Source organism: Nematolebias whitei, chromosome 21 (genome assembly GCF_014905685.2).
Source record: "Nematolebias whitei isolate Nwh7 chromosome 21, NemWhi1, whole genome shotgun sequence".
Taxonomy (NCBI): domain Eukaryota; kingdom Metazoa; phylum Chordata; class Actinopteri; order Cyprinodontiformes; family Rivulidae; genus Nematolebias; species Nematolebias whitei.
This window is the reverse complement of record NC_056518.1, coordinates 7,590,598-7,609,360: the sequence shown is the minus strand read 5'-3', so window position 1 is coordinate 7,609,360 and position 18,763 is coordinate 7,590,598. Positions and strand designations below refer to the sequence as shown.

The 18,763-nt window shown below is 40.4% G+C and overlaps 1 protein-coding gene across 2 annotated transcripts in view; it reads right to left on the bottom strand.

Annotated features, from left to right (window-relative positions):
* The window catches only part of luzp1 (leucine zipper protein 1), a 57,237-nt gene that overhangs the window by 8,669 nt on the left and 29,805 nt on the right, over positions 1 to 18,763 (bottom strand). For both annotated transcript variants that reach the window (XM_037695532.1, XM_037695531.1), the window contains exons 2-5: positions 8,962 to 9,303; positions 6,609 to 8,841; positions 4,930 to 5,522; positions 3,330 to 3,509 (exon numbers count right to left, since the gene is read on the bottom strand). In XM_037695532.1, coding sequence (XP_037551460.1) covers positions 3,330 to 3,509; positions 4,930 to 5,522; positions 6,609 to 8,841; positions 8,962 to 9,093 — 3,138 coding nt within the window. In that variant the 5' untranslated portion in view covers positions 9,094 to 9,303. The remainder of the gene's footprint in view (positions 1 to 3,329; positions 3,510 to 4,929; positions 5,523 to 6,608; positions 8,842 to 8,961; positions 9,304 to 18,763) is intronic.

The window sequence follows — 18,763 nt, the reverse complement described above, 5'->3', positions numbered from 1 at the left end:
GATTTGTTGACACTGTGAAATTTTGAATCAACATATTTTTCCTTTAAAATGTTACATTTACTCAGATTAAACTTTTGATCTGTCATCTATGTTATATTACGAATAAAATATTGACATTTGCCATCTCCACATCATTGCATTCAGTTTTTATTCACAATTTGTTTAGTGTCCCAACTTTTTTGGAATCCGGTTTGTACATAGCAGCAGCTACATAATGAAATTTCACTGCATTGTCTCTTTTATTAAAGGGTCTGAATCATTCATGAATGAGAAGAACGTGAATCAATAGTTTATCAGGACAACTAGCTGACTTCAGAGTCATTCAGAGAGTTGTCTCCTCCTTGATGATTATCCATCGACTGATGGTGACTTTGTGATCCACGGTAAGCTGACTTAAGGTCCGACTTGACAGATGAGATGCTGATCTCCAGGAAAAACAATCATTAAGAATTTTCATGTGCTTCCTCTTTTTTAATGCTCAAAGAGAATGAAAACTAAAACACGTGTGAACTTTGACTGTGAAGTCATAGTTTGGCCAAAAATCAGAAAAACGGATAAACACGTATCCATGAAGATGTTTTTAAGTTTCAGGTACCTTGGTTTTCTCCAACACAAGCTTCTATCAACATTTTATACACTGATCACCAACTGATTGTGACTTCCACCAACCCCACTGCAGCTGTATTTGTTCAATCTTCCTGGAAGTGGACGCCGTCCAGACCACCGAAATGTTCTCAAAATCCAAACCAAAGACGACAGGCTCTGCTCCAAGATACTCTTCAAAGTCCATTTATGTTTTCAAGGATTGTTTTAATGTTTTGTGGTACTTTTTTTTGCTCATAATTGCTATCCAAACCAAGTGATCTGTTCATGCTTCAAGCATCAGGATCAACCAAAGTTTTCATTGCGCCACAAAGTCAACCGAGTGGCTTGAGGGAACTCCAGTAATAAAAACAAAACACATACGGGGTGACAACCAGACAGGTCGGTGCTAAAATACCACATCAGAGAAGCTGAAGTTCAGGGCATCGGGGCTACCGCGGGTGACATCTATGAGATCAATGTCTATGGACTGAAAACAGACCAAGGAAGATCATGTGGTGGATCAGAGAGGATATAACTCAGTTTAGCAGAAAATAAGCCCAAATCTGGCCTGGTAGTAGCTGAGAGTCATTCCCACCACACTAACAGATCTCACAAGATCTTTTTATAAACTTTGTCATGCGGGTGGTGGAGGGTGATGTGCATTCCTTCAAAATATTGCCAGTGTAGTATTTTTTTGTGTAATGGAAGCGCATCTAAGAAAAAAAACATCAATAACTTTATTCAGTTCAATCAAACTAATCAACAGAAAAATAGTGTCCATATAAAATAAAGCAAGTTAAAGTAAAAAAAAGTACAAAGATGTAAATTTTTTTTAATATATATTGTTGTGTAATAAACGTATTTTGTTTGGTTTTGAATTTAGAAATATGTTTAGGAAATGGTTGTAGCTCAATAAGAGTGCCCCATATGACACATTATATGTCAGATGACAAATTATTATACAGTAAACTGTCATTTCTAACCCGGGTCCGAAGCCCGGCCCGATCCAACCCGTATTCGGGGCGGGCTGGGCCATGATAATGTGCTAGATGGGCAGGCCAGGTCAGTGTCGAGTTTTTGATTGCGTCAACAGATCAGCCGCGATCCAATTATTTGACAACATGACTTGTCATACCTTCAGCAGCCGCACGCGGCCATTTCACCGCAAACTGACCAGCCTTGAAAGAGGTAAAATAAAGTTCAGTTAAGCTTCAGGTGGGACTATACAGCCAGGCAGCGATCCATCAGCCCAAATGGACGTTCATTCAGCCACTGCACTCAGTGGACGCGCACGGCCGATGACCCAAACAGGTGAGATCCCAAAGCAGACATGTCAGAGCAGGATTCTTGTCTGAATAAAGCAGAATGCAGCAGAAGCAGGGATTTGATGCGCTGTGACGGCCATGAAAGGACAAACACCCCCTCAGCTCTGATCTTCTGCCCCTTTACTCAGCCGTGCGTGTTCGCCAACCGTTAATAACTATATAAGTAGTCAAAGCTTAATTAAAAATGTTGGGGGGAGGGGGGTTCGTACATGTAATTACTGTTAATTTGTCGGATCGGGTGGGGTTCGGAAATCATGTCTACGGGCTTGGGCCGGGTCAGGTCGGATTTTTTGGACCTGAATGCAACTCTACCCTCCAGCTGTACTTCATTAAACCATTCTATCAGTAAAATCAAAGCGTGTCAGAGGAGTCAGACAGTAACAGCAACCCAACCTGAGAATGTTAACACAAGAATGGCATGGCCATTTTAAAGACAAGAATGTAATTTTCCTCTCCTTGAGGTTTTTTCTCATGTTCTTTTCTCACAACTGGTCTTTTTCCTTTCCTGTTTCCTTCCTCTCTGGATCTTGACCCACCCTCTCTGCCTGTGTGCTCACCGCAGCAGCGAGAGTGAAGCCTGCAAAAATGCTGTGCTAGTGTTGAAGTCTGAGGCTGGTGCGAGGGGGGAATACAAACTGGGCTCAGTGCTGCAGCTGAACCAACGCAGTCCTTCAGATTAAAATTTAATAATGTCACCTGAGAAAAATAGTTAAACTTTTTAGAGTTTAAAGTCAATATTAAATGTAAGCAATGGTCATGGTGGAAGCATGTTGTTTATAACATGGTTATTCAACTGCCGGTCCGGGGGCCAAGTCAGGCACATGATTGTGCTCAGTTCAGCCCACCATTGGGTTCACTTTTAAATAAAACTAGATTTTAAATCGTAAAACAACCTTAATGGGAATAAGTGCTGGATGTCCAGCCCCTGAGCTCTTGGCTTTGAGTAACTGTGGCGCCCTGAACTATTTAGTTGAATAGTCCTGGTATACAAGGACAAAATGGATAAGCAGCATATTTGCTTAAAAATGTTATTTACCAAAGAACCCAAAATAATTACATTCAAAATAAAATAAATCAGTAATAAGAAACATGTGTCATGTTAATGGAGTTAAGTAAACTGCATCAGTAAAGAAGTGACTACAGTAGCAATAGAGCTGAAAATTAATGTAACAGTTGCATTTCTAGAAGGAACGCTAATGCCTTGCATGTCAAAGAGCTTGTGCTCGAAGTGTGTTGGAGATGAGTCTCAGCAATTACAACACCAAATATTAGCTCAATATATATATTAAAGTGACAAGAGTTATAGCTACTTCTATGTTTGCTAAGGTCATTTAGCTGTGGCAGCCTTTCAAGGCAACTGGTGATAATAATTAATCCTGCCTGTGGAAAAGTGCCTAAACCTGAAGTCAGCCTTCCTACCTGTGTTTGCATGGAGTATGATCGGTTCCAGGACTGAGAGGTAACAGGTGCATGGGGGACAGTTCTTCCCAGTCCTCCTGTTTCCATAGTTGGGGACTGAGAGCTTCTGCTTCGTCGAAACATTGGTTCCTCCGTTTCTTTAGTGTTCGTGGCAGAACTGTTTATCTTACGCATGTACAACTAAGACAGAGAGGAACACAAGAAGCAACAAAGAAGCATTTACTTTGATTATTTGAATATGTGGATTTTTCCCCGTGGACGATGATGTTTGCAGATGACATTGTGATCTGTGGTGAGAACAGGGAACAGGTGGAAGTATGCACTTGAAAGAAGAGGAATGAAAGTCAGCCGTAGTAAGACAGAGTACATGTGCGTGAATGAGAGGGAGGAGGTGGAACAGTGAGGCTACAAGGAGCAGAGGTCACAAAGGTTCAGGTCTTCAAGGACTTGGGGTCCACTGCCCAGGAAAATGGGGAGTGTGGTGAAGAGGTGAAGAAGAGAGTCCAGGCAGGATGGAGTGGATGGAGAAAAGTTTCAGGAGTGATTTGTGACAAAAGGGTGTCAGCAAAGGTCAAAGGAAAATTTTACAAGACAGTGGTGAGACCAGCTATGTTGTATGGTCTGGAGACAGAGACATGGACAAAAATACAGGAGAAAGAACTGGAAGTGGCAGAATTGAAGATGTTGAGGTTCTCTTTAGGAGTGAAAAAGATGGATAAGATTATGAATGAGATCATCAGAAGTACAGCACAGGTTGAACAAATGGGAGATAAAGTTAGAGAGGACACACTGAGATGGTTATTGTCTGTACCTCATCTGTGTTCTTTGTTCAAATCAGGTCTGTCTTGTAAATGAGTCCTTGCGACTCATTGAGACTAACTTGTAAATGAAATGGTAAATGGACTGTATTTATATGGCGCCTTTCTATCTTATCGAGATACTCAAAGTGCTTTACACTAAAATCTGTGCCTCATTTACCCATTCATACAGCACTCTACTAGATCTCTACAAAGCTAATTGAACAAATCAATCTAAGGAGACTAATCAGTGCTTTTATCACATTCATACACCAATGGGACGCACATCGGAGACAATGAGGGGTTCAGTGTCTTTCCCAGGGGCACTTCGGCATATGACTGCTGGTGGATTCGAACCCCCAACTCTTGCAATGGAGGACGACTGCTCTAACCACTCAGCCACAGCCGCCCCTTGTCTAAATAAAGATCGAATTAGATGGTTTGGACATGTCCAGAGAAGGGACAGTGATTTGGAGATGCCTAGAGAAGGGACAGTGGTTTGGACATGTCCAGAGAAGGGACAGTGGTTTGGACATGTCCAGAGGAGGGACAGTGGGTATATTGGTAGAAGGATGTTAGAAATGCAGCTGCCAGGAAAAAGACAAAGAGGAGATATATGGAAGAAGTTAGAGAGGACATGGGGGTAGTTGGAGTGAGGACAGAGGATGCAGAGGACAGAGGGAGATGGAGGATGACTCGCTGTGGAGACCCCTGAAGAGGGGAACGTCGAAAGAAGAAGAAGAAAGAAGAAGAGTTTGAGTATTTGCATTAGAAATGTGCGTTCTTCCTTTTCATTTTCTCACCTCTGCAGGAGATGGCTTGGCTCCCTTCTGTGACAATGTGCTCCTACCAGCTCCACTTTCAGGGTTTACAGTTTCTTCCGAGTCAAAAGTAGTAGCTCGATACGCTCTCCATGTTGTAGCAGCTTCCGCTTCATCTTCAGACCCACCATCTGTCAGCGCCTTGGTACCCACTCGTCCTGGACTCGAATCATCCACAGACATGGCAACCCTATTCCTCCACGTGCTTCTCACCGTCACATTCTTCATGTCTGGTAAACTGTCTTCCTGGGAGTTCTGGTTCTGTCTTTGGCTTCTCCAGCTGGTGACCGTGGTCATGCTACTGCTGCTGCTCTCGAAGCCCGATTCTGTGTCGTTGAAGTCTGAGGAGATGGAGTCCACAGACTGGAGGCTGAAGCTGCTGCGCTGACAGTTCATGTGGCTGGTGGTGGTCTCCACCATGGAAGAGTTGTGGAGTTTGGACCTTGACACGGTGTCGCAGTGGTTGTCTGCTCCACAGTCCTGGTCTTGGCATGAATGCAACGTGATATCACTCTTGGGTATCGAAATCTCATATGGAACAGAAATGCTGCCATAGTGGTCACTGCTGGAGCCTCCTAGCAATCAGCAAAATCAAGATTAATCACTTTTACTGATAGCAAATATAATCCATAATGCATCATCTTTAATGTTTTATTGAATTCAGGGCATTTATATTACCATTGAATGTAACCAAAAACTTCTGTAAAGTGTGTATAAATTTAGAGGGAAAAAAAACATTATTAACTTATTAGACATTATAAGAACAATATTTGTTAGTACTATCGTATGCATTTTCATATTAAAATGTAGTAATTTTAAAAATCCAGTTTTATGCATAACAAACCATAAGTGGACCAAAAATGAGGAACAAAGTTTCTATAGCATTAGAGCATTAGTCTTTTTTATTATTATTTGAAGGAAAATGTATAGTTAAAACAAATGGTGGAAAGTTATATATATATATATATATATATATATATATATATGTTCATAAGTGTAAAAGTATAAGTATTAAAGTGGCTTGGAACCAATAAAAAAAAAAAAAAACTTTGCTATATCTTTTAACTTCAGGAAACTAATGTAAGGTGTTCAGAATTTATTTTCTATTGCTTAATATTTTATGTTTGCAATATTTGCTGTATTTTTTTTTTTCCCAATCAAAAGCAGAAACGGTTGCTGGTGCACTAGTAGAGGTATGCTTTATGTCAAAAAGCTGCAAATGAACATCAATAAGACAAATATCAAAAGTAGAAATTACTTGCCATGACAGATAAAACAAACAAAAAAAGAGCAATTTTAACTTTTGTTTTGCAAAACTAAAAAGTCTTAGTTAGAACATGTTTTTAGTATTGACTTAACATGTTTTTGATAAGTCTAAAAATTTGAGCAGCTAAAGTCAAAAAGCCTCTTCTGTTCAGGAAAAAAGTTACAAGACAGCCAAAATAAGTTTAACAATTAAAATATTATGATTCTTGATAACTCATGAAAAAAACGAAGACTGTACAACCTTAATAAACTAATCAACTCTGCGACATGTTTATCAGTTGAATAAAATTGAAATACCGCACAAAAAGAAGGATATTTGACTAAAATAGTGATGTGCCACTTTTTCAACATTTTGCTTAACTGAGAACAAATAGAAGCGCTGCCAGGAACCTTACCTATAAGGATGTTACTGGTAGATGTATGGCGTTCTTTGACGGACATTGGTTCGCTGGACAAGCTGCTGCTGCGACTGCTTGCTCTGGAGGAGCCCGGGTCATTGGGGTAGATGGTTATACTACTGGTCATTTTACTAGGGGTGGTAGCCGGCTTAGTGGAGATCTTGGGTTTGCCATTATTAGGATATGATTCTGAAATCATCACTTCCTTTCTGTCAATCTCAACAATGGCAGGCTGGATGATTGCTTTTGACCTCAGTGCCTCTCGTGGGCTGCACACTCTCTGGATCTCAGCTGCTGATGGGGTATGGTGGCCTCCTTCTGAGAACTGTGGCCTACTGTGCAACTCCTCGTCAAATGAGCTCCTGGAAGAAGACCCCTCCGAATGAGAGTCGTGGACATGAGGGTATCTCGTATACCTGGAAGGTGCAGTCCTACTGCTTTTAGTTGTGCTCGCCTCAGTTGCACGTTCCACTTCTGACGGCCTCGAGCTATTGGATTCTGTTTCAGAAGCAGAGGAATGACTGTCTGACCCCTGATCACTGGGCAGCACTGGAGTGATGCGAGATCTGTAGGCGGTGTATGAGCCGTTGGTTTTGGACAAGGTGGATGCCACAGACACAGACACCGGTTCCTGAACCTGGTCAACAGAGTCCTGATCAGAGGCAGAAGCTATCTCCTTCTCAAGTGCAGAGACACTGTTCATGCTGGTGGAGCCTTCAGGCACCGCATCAGAGCAGTTTGACTCACTGTCACTACCTGCATATAGTTTTGAAAACCTCTCTCTACTACTTTTATTCTCCCCATCAGCCAGTTTGTGCCCTATTCTATGTGACTTCTGGTCATTGGCTGCTGGAGGGTATCGACTCAGAACAGACAACTTTTTAACATCAGTAGAAGTGGAGTTTACTGAGCTGTACGTGGCTCCCCTAGTCTTTTCCTCAGTGACTCGTGCTGTGTCTTGTATTCCATTATCAGATGAAATTGTAGCAGCAGGGGTTTTGGGCATCCTTTTGCTTTTCATAGCAGGACTGAAAGCTCTCCTCACAGAATTCGGAGAGCTATCCTTGGAATTGCTCAACTCTTTGCTCCTTGTTTTGGTTTCTCGCTTATACTGAGACAGGAGCTCCCGGTTACTGTGCTTAGGAGAGCTCGGTTCTGAAGCTGCTGCTGTATTTCTATTTTTAGGCTTTTCTTGTCTGAAACTTGCCTTCACAGTTAGCTCCTCGTTCTCTGCTTTACCGTTCTCCAAGAACTTCGTAGGACTGACAGTGCTGCCATTGCCATGTTTATCCAGGTTGCCAATTCCATTTCCTCCAACCCCACCTTTTACGCACAGCTGCGTCTTTAGCTGCTCCACCTGCTCGCTCAGCTGACGAGCTCGATTTCGTTCCATCTGGAACTTTTCGTGAAGTTCTCCATTTTTGAACTCGGAGGACTTCAAATCCTCCTCCACAATCTCCAGCTGTTTAAGGCGGTTCTTCAGCCTCTCTAGCTCTTGCGTCAACTCCTTGACTTTGTTGTCTTCCTCCTCAACGCTGCTGTTCTTCTTACTGTCAGACTTGCTGACAATGCCATCATCTGCCAGTTTGAAGGAATCAATGTTTTTCTTGTATCCGGTCAGTTTATTTGTGAGAAATACAGACGATGACAACTCATCCTCAATTCTTGAACTTATAAAATCTGGCTGACTGGGGTCTGCCGACATACCGAGCCATTTCTTTTTTTCTTCTGTCAGCTTTATAATGATCTTCTCATCCTCCTTTTGTTTTTCTAAAAGTCGTTTGCGCTCACAGACAAAGGCCTGAGTGAATCCCTTTAGTGTCTCAAGCTCCATAGCCAAGGTCTGCTCTGCTTTTTCCAGCTTTGTCTCAGAACCTTCCACTTCCTTTAAACGTGCTTTGAGTGTTTCCAAATCAGAAGAGAGCTTCTTAGTTAAGTTCTTCTCCTCGTTGAGGCTAAGGCAGAGCTGGCTACAATCAGACTTACTTTTAGCAAAAGCTTCTTCCAGTTTCTCCAGTTCAGCCATCCTCCTCTGCAGACGCTCAATCTCCGCCTTTAGCTCCTTTGTGAGATTCTCCTCTTCTTCCAGTTTTTCTCTAACTGTGCGACACAGGTCCTCAGCTTTGCGTACCTCTTCATCTTTACCCTGGATCTTCAAGAGACGCTTCCTCAGGGACTCCACATCACCAAGAAGTGATGAGTTGCTGCCTTCTGCCTGGATGACCTTGTCCTATAAAAGGGAGTTTATAAAAGTATTTATGCTCTGTAAATCAGACAAGGCCGCTCATTGTCTCTGAATTACACACAAACAAACAATACGTCAGAGGTCAGCTAGTACTAAAGTACTAACCTGCAGGTCAAGCAGCTCATCCTCTGATTTCTGCAACTTGTTGGTTGCTTCTTCCAGTTCATCCAGTCTTCTGCCGAGACTCTGTAGCTTGTGCCTTAAGTGGCGGTGTGTCATGTCTTTATGTTCAGACATGGCTACAAAGTTCTGTGTAATGGATCAATTCTGTTTGTTCTGGTATCCAGATTATTTGATAACAGAGCATTTAGGGCTCCACATTTGTGTGACAGTCAATAGAGACAAGTATTAAAAGCTGTTTTCTCTTTCAAGTTTATCTTGTGTTCTTCCAGATGAATCTTTAAGTGAAGTTTCTTCAGAGAGGTGTTTAGCAGACAAATCTGTCATCTGTAGGAGGGAAAGAGGAAACTACACTTAGTCACTTCTGGTTTGTCAATGACAATAATTTGCATTCTCAAAAGTAGGTGTGTGAGTAAAACAAACATGTCGATGACCATAGAAACTGGTTGGCAGTATCTATCACCACAAGAAACAATCACACAAATCAGTAGGAGCCTCCAGTAAGAAAATCACTGTAATAATTTACATTTCAGATGAAAACAATACATTTAATTGATGTAGTGAGCAGCTTCTTGTTTGTTTAACAACCACGTAGGAGCGACATATTCTCCAGTCATAAAAAAAGGTATGCTGTGAAACAAAAAATAAACTAAAGAATATTGAATGAGTATGACCGGATAACTAGTACCGTACTTTCCAGTCTACGTTTTTCACAGGCTTTGAACCCTGCAGCTAATACAATGTTATAGCTAATTCATGTTGTTTTTTTTTTTGACGCGCTAACGAGCTTCATGCCACCAAAAACATTTAGCCTCATCACATCTGAGCGCTCATATAACTGCCCAATACACGTCTCTCTTGGGGGGTGGGTCCTTATGACTTAATGAGTACCTCATTGGTTCATTGTGGTTGACTGCCAGTCACATGGCCTCAGGATGGGATTATGGGTAAAATTTATGTTCATTATTAATCATTTCAGTTAGCTGTTTAGCATTAGTTTCTAGTGATTAGTCAGTTCTCGTTAGCTTAGTTGATGTGTTCATTATGTGTTGGTTTGTGTTAGGCCATTCAGTAGAGTAACCATGAGTGAGGGAGAGGTGTCTGTCGGTTTGTGTTGAAAAGCAAAATAAAGTCTGTGAAACGCCACCTGGTGGTTGAGTCTTGATCTACAACAAGAGCTGCACATATCGTTCAGTAGCTATGTGCTGCCACTCATGTTACAACGTGAACACAAGTGTGGCTTATTTATGTTCAAATTATTATTATTTTTTATTTAGTGTGCACAGTTTACATTTGGGTGCGTTCTATAGACCGGCAATTATGGTTTTTTTTTTTTTTTTTTTTTTGCCAGGGAGCAAAAATATTGGATGCTGGACCTTTGTCAAAAGGTTCTGTTCCAGAGTGACCTGTGGATGAAGGCGAGAGGCACAGCAGATATGTGGATGTGTGATGATGATGTGTAGTTCACACTTTACAGCCCAGTGGGGGCAGTGGTATGGACTGGGGGCTGCTTTTTTTGGAATTGCCATAGCACCATAATATAGAGAAAAATATGCCAGATTACTTCCTGAATATACCAACAAAATAAACAAACAAACAAAAAAAATCAATCGATCAGTTCTTTCTCAATGGCAAGCTTTGTCCAGATGGTAATTCAGCAAGCTCAAATTATAAATGGTGGTTCATTCAGTCATAAATATAAACATTTAATTGTTTGTGGAAAAAGAACGAGCCTTAACAATCAAGCTTGCATACAAAGTGAATCTCTTCAGTGTTTTCTCATTCATTCACCATTCTGTATTGTATTTCACCTTGCCTGCCCTTCGAAGGGGCCGGCTCATCTCCCTCACGTGTGTGCATGAATGGGCGTTTCAAAATAGCTGCACGGGCTTGCAAAAACAGACCCGCATGCTTTGTCGTCTCCCTGCTCTTATATCCCACATCGATCCTTGCTTGCTTGCCTGCTTCTGCTGACAGCAGCATATCTCAATCACACTTACCCTCCTCCACTGCAACACCAACCCATCACAACAATGTTACAGCGTTTATAGTCCCATGGGACAGCAATGATAAACAGCAACCCCTGACAAAGATGGTTAGACCCCACCATCATGAAAGATGATCAAACAATTTGGAAATCACAATTGCTGCAACTAGGGATATTTCAGCCTGTGTTGTTGCTCAGTAGTCAGTGCAATTATGTAGGGGGAGGGTTACTATCATTATCATATGTTAGTTCCCATCTATAAGCCCAGCATGACACACAGATCATTAGCGCACTGCTGCCTGTCAAAAAGGTCACCATGTATCCAACACTTGCGTCTCATACATGATTCAGACGGTGGGCTTTCCAACCACTGCTTCCAATTCCGATCATCCCCTTCCCCCAACATTCATCTAAGCTTCTCACAGTGACCGGGAAGGGCACAAAGAAAATATACAGTATATATCGACCTAGTCCTAGGGGTAGGACACATCTGGATTACTTATCTGCCCCACCACAACATGTCTGAAGCCTCGCCTTATAACACATCTCCTCTTACTGCCTGGTTTACAGTACAAAAGATCTCGCTTCCTAAAACAGCAAGCCGTTACATAAAAAGGACATTGCAATTTCTTTTGCGTTTTGAAGACATTAACCAGCGCATTAACTCTACATGTACACATGTGTAGAGGGTACACAAAATCTTACAACGTGTCATTATGGTTTACTCCAAGACAGAAGAGTATTTACTATAGTTTCATTTGGTGTGTAAAGACCAAAGCTGTCTTCCCACAATTTATTAAGTGTCTTATGAGCAATATGCTTTGAAAGTCAATGCATCAAAGATAACTTTACAACTAAATTTACAGAAGATTCAAAGGGTTCAGATGTAGTGTTTAATTATGCTGTTTCCTTTCATGAGGTCTAGTGGTTTAGTAATCTCAGTGAGTACAGGGCATCAAAGAAAAAAGTACATGGACTGGAGAGGAGGAAAAGACTAACCGAGAAAGCAACAAGTCTTGTAACCCACACTTATATGTACTGTCACCTTGTGAAACATCAGCATTACTCATTTGTGACATTTAAAGTGTTTTAGCCATTTTCTGTTGTTCAAAATTCTTCTGGTTTTCTTCCAGATAACTAAAAACACAAGAAAAATAATGAAGTATACATCAAAATAGGGAGAAACATTTCAGTTGAGTTCTTAAGAAGAGCTTAAAACTGTAGCTCAGGCAACATTTAACCGATGTATCGGAGTAATTTATTTCTAGATAGTAAAATAGCCAGAAATGGTCTTTGTTTGGTAATCTTACTCAGGGTTCCCAACAAATCATGAAAACAATTCCCTGAATGTTCCTTAATTTTTCTCTGAGTAAATTCTGAAATTTCAGGAGATATTTCAGCCACATGAAATGCTCAGATCTTAGCATCTTGAGTGTCGGGCAGGGTCAGCTTCAGAGATGACAGTGAGATGCTGTAGCCTGTGGTATGTGCATATGGCAATAATTTCTTATAATTAATTATGTTATTGTACAACATCAGATACTAAAAAGCCACTATAGCCAATCGGTAAGAATGCATGCACTATGTGCACTATAAAACTCAATGATGCTAGAATATCAGGAGGTCAGTGTCCAAGTTCCCTGAGTTTTCCCTGTCTAGAAAATGTAAAAGTAATTTTCCAGGGTCGCTGGGTAGCCTGCTACTGTCTTGACCTGCAATTAAACAACCTTCCAGTTCTGTTTGTATATTACAGTGGTTTTAACACATCTGTAATTATCCTAAATATGTCTTTGATCCCTTTAATACATCTCAGTTAAGTCTTGTGCTGGTTAATAATGGCTAAGTCTAGTTACTCCTGTCTTAGCACCCTGCCCCCTTTCTCCTCGTTCTTCCTCTTTTTTTGCCAGTTTTCTGCCACCCTCCCTCCCCCATTTTTTGTCCTATCCATCTCTCCCATACACGCATAGCAGTTCAGCCAAGTGTGCGCTTTTGAGGGGTGGCAGTGCATGCAAAGTGACTCTGGCAAGGGCCGGCCATTGCCAAACCAATCAACATACCCATTTACCCTTACGCCAGGCCCAGAGCCTCATTAGCTAAAATCGGGGACAGACAGGAGAGTTAGAAGGACAGAGGAGAGAGGTGAAATGAAGGACAGGGAACAGGTGTAAGAAATGTAAATCAAGTCAGTGCTGATCAATGGTATTTGGTTTACAATGACCAGTTATCTTTGTGGAGCAAATCTGAAACATACTTGTAAACCCTAACATTTTTGGATAATATCAGAAGGGATTATTTCTTCTATTATACTTTTAAAAAAGCAAAATGACATAGCTGTTCATCTACAAGGAATGTTTAAGCTGGAGAAAGACAAAACAAGATGAAAAAAGTAAAGCTGACGCGTTCTCAACTCAAAGTTGAGTTTTATTTCCCTGTTCTGCACTTTGACTATTGTGAAAATCCTGGTGGGAGGAGAGGACATTTCTGAGGCAGGGAAGCTGACCCCCGTTTGGCATACATATTCATGATGGAGTAACAAAGGCAAGATCAATAAAATGAAAGGCACAAGATTCTTTTTGTTCAACAGAGTTTGCTTACTTTTTTCTGACCAATTTGATATAATTATCTTTCTGTGTTGTAAACCTGTGGGTTAAAACCAGACTGAATGAATACTACAGACATCTTCAGATGTGCACTGCAGCCCTGGAAAGTTACAGGTATTTGTTTCTGCAGGGCTGAATGCCTGAATGTTGATGTCTGCATCATACTGAGCAGTTAACTCAGAGTTAATTCAGCCAAGTTCAAGTCTGGAATATCTTAAAATGTGTGAACAGGGCAGGCAACGCTCCATTTAATTTATAGGTGTTAAGTCTGCTGGCCTGTACGTTGTTTTCTGTAAATCTAGAAAGAAACAACTTTTCCTGATCATTTATTAAAATTGAGAGAACTGTTTTGTCCCCTACATAGAATGATCCTAACATGGTTTTGTCTTCATTGTCTTGAGTTTTGTTGCTACAACTTGTCCGTCAGAACTGAACGTCACCGTGTACGAAAATAGCAACTGAATCTATAGACTAGTAAATTACAAAAACACGAGAAAAACTACTAGTAAAACCATTTGGCACCGTTCATTTAAAAAGAAAGTACGTTTTAGAACTTTTTGAAAGGTGGGTGAAAATGTGATCACTGCGGCAAAAAAAAAAAAAAAAAAAAAAAGACTAGAGAAAGAACATTAAAAAAAAGCTGATTTTTCTCCCTTCGCATGAATGATACCAAAACATCGGACATTTAAGGTTGAGGAAGTCCATCAAATGTGTTTGTACTCTTTAAAACATGCAGACGCATGCAGGGTTTAGCCATTTTCTTCCTCAAGAACATTGTGCTCCCCTTAAAAAAAGAAGGGAAAGAAAATTCTCTTTAATGCACTTGACATTAAGTTGGGTTTGAAGCTCTTCTGCTTCATAAACAGTAGTTAATAAAAGGGCCACAGTCGAATCACAATGCCTCAACCACATCTTCATATATAGGAGGTTATTGCCAGTTTGAGTAAGTGTGACAAATACTGTGTACTTGTGCATACGATTAATGTGTGTGGAAGGACAACTGCAGTGGATGCTGGCGCTGCAGTGGAAGCCACAAGATGGTGGAGACCTGATGCTTGGTCGGCACTTTTCTGTTTTTCCAAGAAAAAAGAAAAAAAAGAAAACCAGCATCCCATAATGGTCGGTTTGCCATTTCCTGTACTGTCATGTTACTTTTGTGCACGGCTTCTTTCAGTCTCTTGCTTCTGGAAAAACTGTAGGATGAATGGCTGTGTTTAATTTAAGAAAAAAAAAAGATGATCAAGTTGTTGAAGTGTGCTGATCTGGAACAACTAACTTCTTTACTTGGATTTTTTTTTAAATTATTTGAATAAACAGGTAATTTACAGGTAGAGTACTGAAATGTGGTGACATTTTGGGTATTTTCTACTTGAAAAGGAACTTTGTTTATGGGTGAAGACATGCAAGTTAACTACCAGTACATTACCACCATAACAAATAGCTGTGTTCTTATCGCTCACTCAGCCTGAACACTTTGTTCCAGTTCATTTTAGATTTACAGCCATTTGAAAATGGTCTAGACTCGCTAGTTTTACATTAAACCTTCTTTGCCACCTATAAGGAAGAGTAAGGAGGAGAAAAAGATAAAAAAAAGTCTAATTTGTACACATTTGCACAGAATATGGATAAGTGTGTTTAACCAAAACCAGTTAGTAAAAGTATACAGTACACTGTTAGCCAAAATGCTGTCAAAGTTCATGTTTAGACAACGGACACACATTTACATAAATACTGCTGTCAGATTTATTTGTACACTTGTAATGGAAAGGCACTACCAGTACTATCTTTCCAGTCTCAGCTCAGTAACCCAGTCTTTTCTAGGTCTCTTCTCTACTTCCCTGTCCTCCCCTGATTGTCTAGAGCATCTGTGTCAAACTCAAGGCCCGGGGGCCAAATGTGGCCCTCGTTAACATCTTATCTGGCCCCCAAGATGATATGTGAAATGTAAAATACTTTTATCTCTTGAATTTTTTCAGTAATCTTTGATGATGATGTCGAAAGCACAACAGAGAACATCAAATGAGACCAATCAAATTCTTGTTGAGGAACCTGTGACCAAGAAAAGATGTTGGGTATCTGATTTGAGTTAATGTAGTTTCTGAAATTGGCCCTTAGTTTGAAAAAGGTTTTAATTTTGGCCCCGTTTGTAAGTGAGTTTGACACCCCTGGTCTAGAGTCTGGCTGCTTGGTGGGCTTAATACCAACACTCTTTCTTGTGCAGATGGACATGATAAGAAGATCTAACAAGGTTGAGTCAGGTCCTCTGGACGGACTCTTCTTTGTTAAAACGTTTCGTCTTTTATCCAAAAGATCTGTTCCAAGACTCCTGGAAGAAGTCTTGTGGATAAAAGATGAAACGTTTTAACAAAGAAGAATCCGTCCAGATGACCTGACTCAACCTTGTTACATTTATCCTTCTGGATTATTGAGCATGCATTAGAGTTGCGATTTCTGGCCCAAGCCCGACCTGACCCGAAATTTGCTCTGGCTCTGGCTTTTGATACGGTTATACGAATCATGCAGCACAAAGAAAACTAAATAAGAATGCACAATATAAAATTGTGTTAATCTACTTGTAGAGGAGGAGGCAGTAAGTTTATATGATGAGGAAAGAAATAAAATAGAGTGCACCAGTTCATCAGACTGTGAAAAGAGAGTAGTGCTGGCGCAGTGCGCAACAATTGCGCATGTGGCCCCGCCCACCCTGCTTTTATCACACATCTGAGGATTTGCAATTGACCCACAACAAGCAACATAATGGAGCTGGAAAGTATTAAACAAAAGATAAAAACGGGAGCACTCACTCTACAAAGCCAGCACAGTGAAACCTGGTGATATGTGTCAGGTCAGGTGCACGCTCAGGTCTGACTGGCCGGTTGAAAGAGGTAAAAAAAAAAAAAAAGTCCAGTTAAGCTTTAGCTGGATCGCTGGATCATCAACCGCGCACATCCCTCTCCACCCTGCTGTCATCTACGGTGAAGGAAGTAGCAGCATCTATAAAAGCCGAAGCGAGCAGCGCGTTCAATTAAAATACTCTTGTTCTATATTTTTCCAAATAATGTTGCTCTAAAAATATTTTTGTTCATCTGTAAAATAGTCCATCTTTACAGGTGATTTTTTTTAGGCTATTTGATTTGGATGTTAATATCCATATGGTGACTTGTTAATAAACAAGAAATCATATATTTAAAAAAAAAAAAGTAAAACTGATTTGCTTGCATAAGCAGTAAAAGCTTAATTTAAAAAATATCAGCTTTTTTTCAAGTTCAGGCCTGTAATTACAGTTAAATGAATGGGTCGGGTCGGGCACAGACAAAATACCCACGGGCTCGGGCCGGACTTTTTAGGCCCAAATGCAACTCTAGCATCCATCAGGACATAAGAAGAAGAGACAAAAAGAAAAAAGGATCAAAAGAAATGCTGCAAAGTCTTGAGAAGGTAGGACAGAAGTGGCAGGGTGTAAGAAAAAATGTAGAGGAGTTAGGGTTTTTTGTCCTTGCAAAGCTTTTGTTTGTTAAATCCATGATGTATGAAAGCTTCTGATTCTCCTTATATGTCCTGATTGAAGACTTTGAAGATGTACACTCAAACTCAAAGCTCCAAGAGATTGTTGGGCCTTCTCCTAATCTGATTTTAAAGGCTGAATGGTAAATTAAAGCATGTTCTTTGGCAGAAATCTGCACTGCATGAAGGATTACATCTGCAGGTCGCTGCTGCTGCCATACAGAAGCAAAGGAAAAGTAGATGCTCTACTAAATAGAGCAACCCCCCAAAGTACCAGCCACTCAGTATCTACTTTGTCCTCACTGGAGATCCGATGGAGTTCAAATATCACATGAAGGCAGGCAAGGAGGACTCAAAGTCATGCTCAATACTACGATGATAAACACAGAACGGCCTGCTCCCTCACTAGACATCCCTGCAACTGTGAGCTTCTAAAGCAGGATTAGACTGATCCAATTTAGTTTATAGAGGTGTCTGATGAGCACCCAAGACTAAAATATCAACCATCAGTCATAACAGTCAGATCAAAACTGTTAAAGACTTCACTTGATACAACATTAACAGTCAGGAGAAAAATGAAGGGGTTTGTCTCAAATATAAATACTACAAAAAGAAACAACATCTCAACCACAAACATCAATAAGCAGTTCTTATGTTTTTGGTTTTTGTCATACCTGCCTCATAAAATGAAATTGTTGGTTTCTGAAAGTGTATTGATGCTATATTGCATGTCTCTGGCATACGTGTCAATACGTCTAAGATGTAAAAAGATCTTGAGCAACTTACTATCAGCTCTTGATGAGTTTTTATCTTGGGAGGAAAAATACCACAATCCAAAGTTCTTCATAGTCCAGGTTTTTGACTCGTACAAACAAACCTCTGAACTAAATGGTGGAAAATGTTGCTACAAACAATCAATCTCTAAACTTCTGGCAGAAAACTCCAAACTCCAACACACTTTCTCCTTCATGGATTTACACACACTTAAATAAAGCACCTGTAAAAATTTACACGTTTTATTTGGGTTTATAACGGACAACTTTTACAAGCTTCTCCCCGTCTGAGCTCGTCTTAGACAAGTTTGGCAAAACTTTTGTTTTTAATGCAATCACTCAGATTTACGTCCCGTGTGACATGCCATCAGGTTCCCATGAAATGCTTCCTACCTTCTAATCCACCGTGTCCTCAGCAGTGTGTTGTCCTCTGTGCCTGAGGTCAGAGGTCACTGACAATATAAACAAGTAAAACACTCAAAAAGAAAAAAAAAACTGTGGCAAACTGGGGGTGGGGGGGTGCTTGATAAGGAGAGCAAATTCCTACTGCCCAAAATAAACTTGCTAGAATCTGATAAGTTATAAGTTTGTCCTCTTTAATACAGCAGGTATTCAAGACGTCAGGAAATATTTCTAACATGAAAACTTATCAAATGATCAGACGAGAAGACGGACAGATAGAGAGAAAGAGAGACAGAGATAGACAAAGCGATAGATAGACAGATAAAGAGATGGATATATATAGATAGATATAGATAGAAAGAGATAGAGATAGATATAGATAGATATAGATAGAAAGAGATAGAGATAGATATAGATAGAAAGAGATAGAGATAGATATAGATAGAGATAGATATAGATATAGATAGAAAGAGTTAGATATATAGATATAGAAAGATAAAGAGACAGATAGAGATAGATAT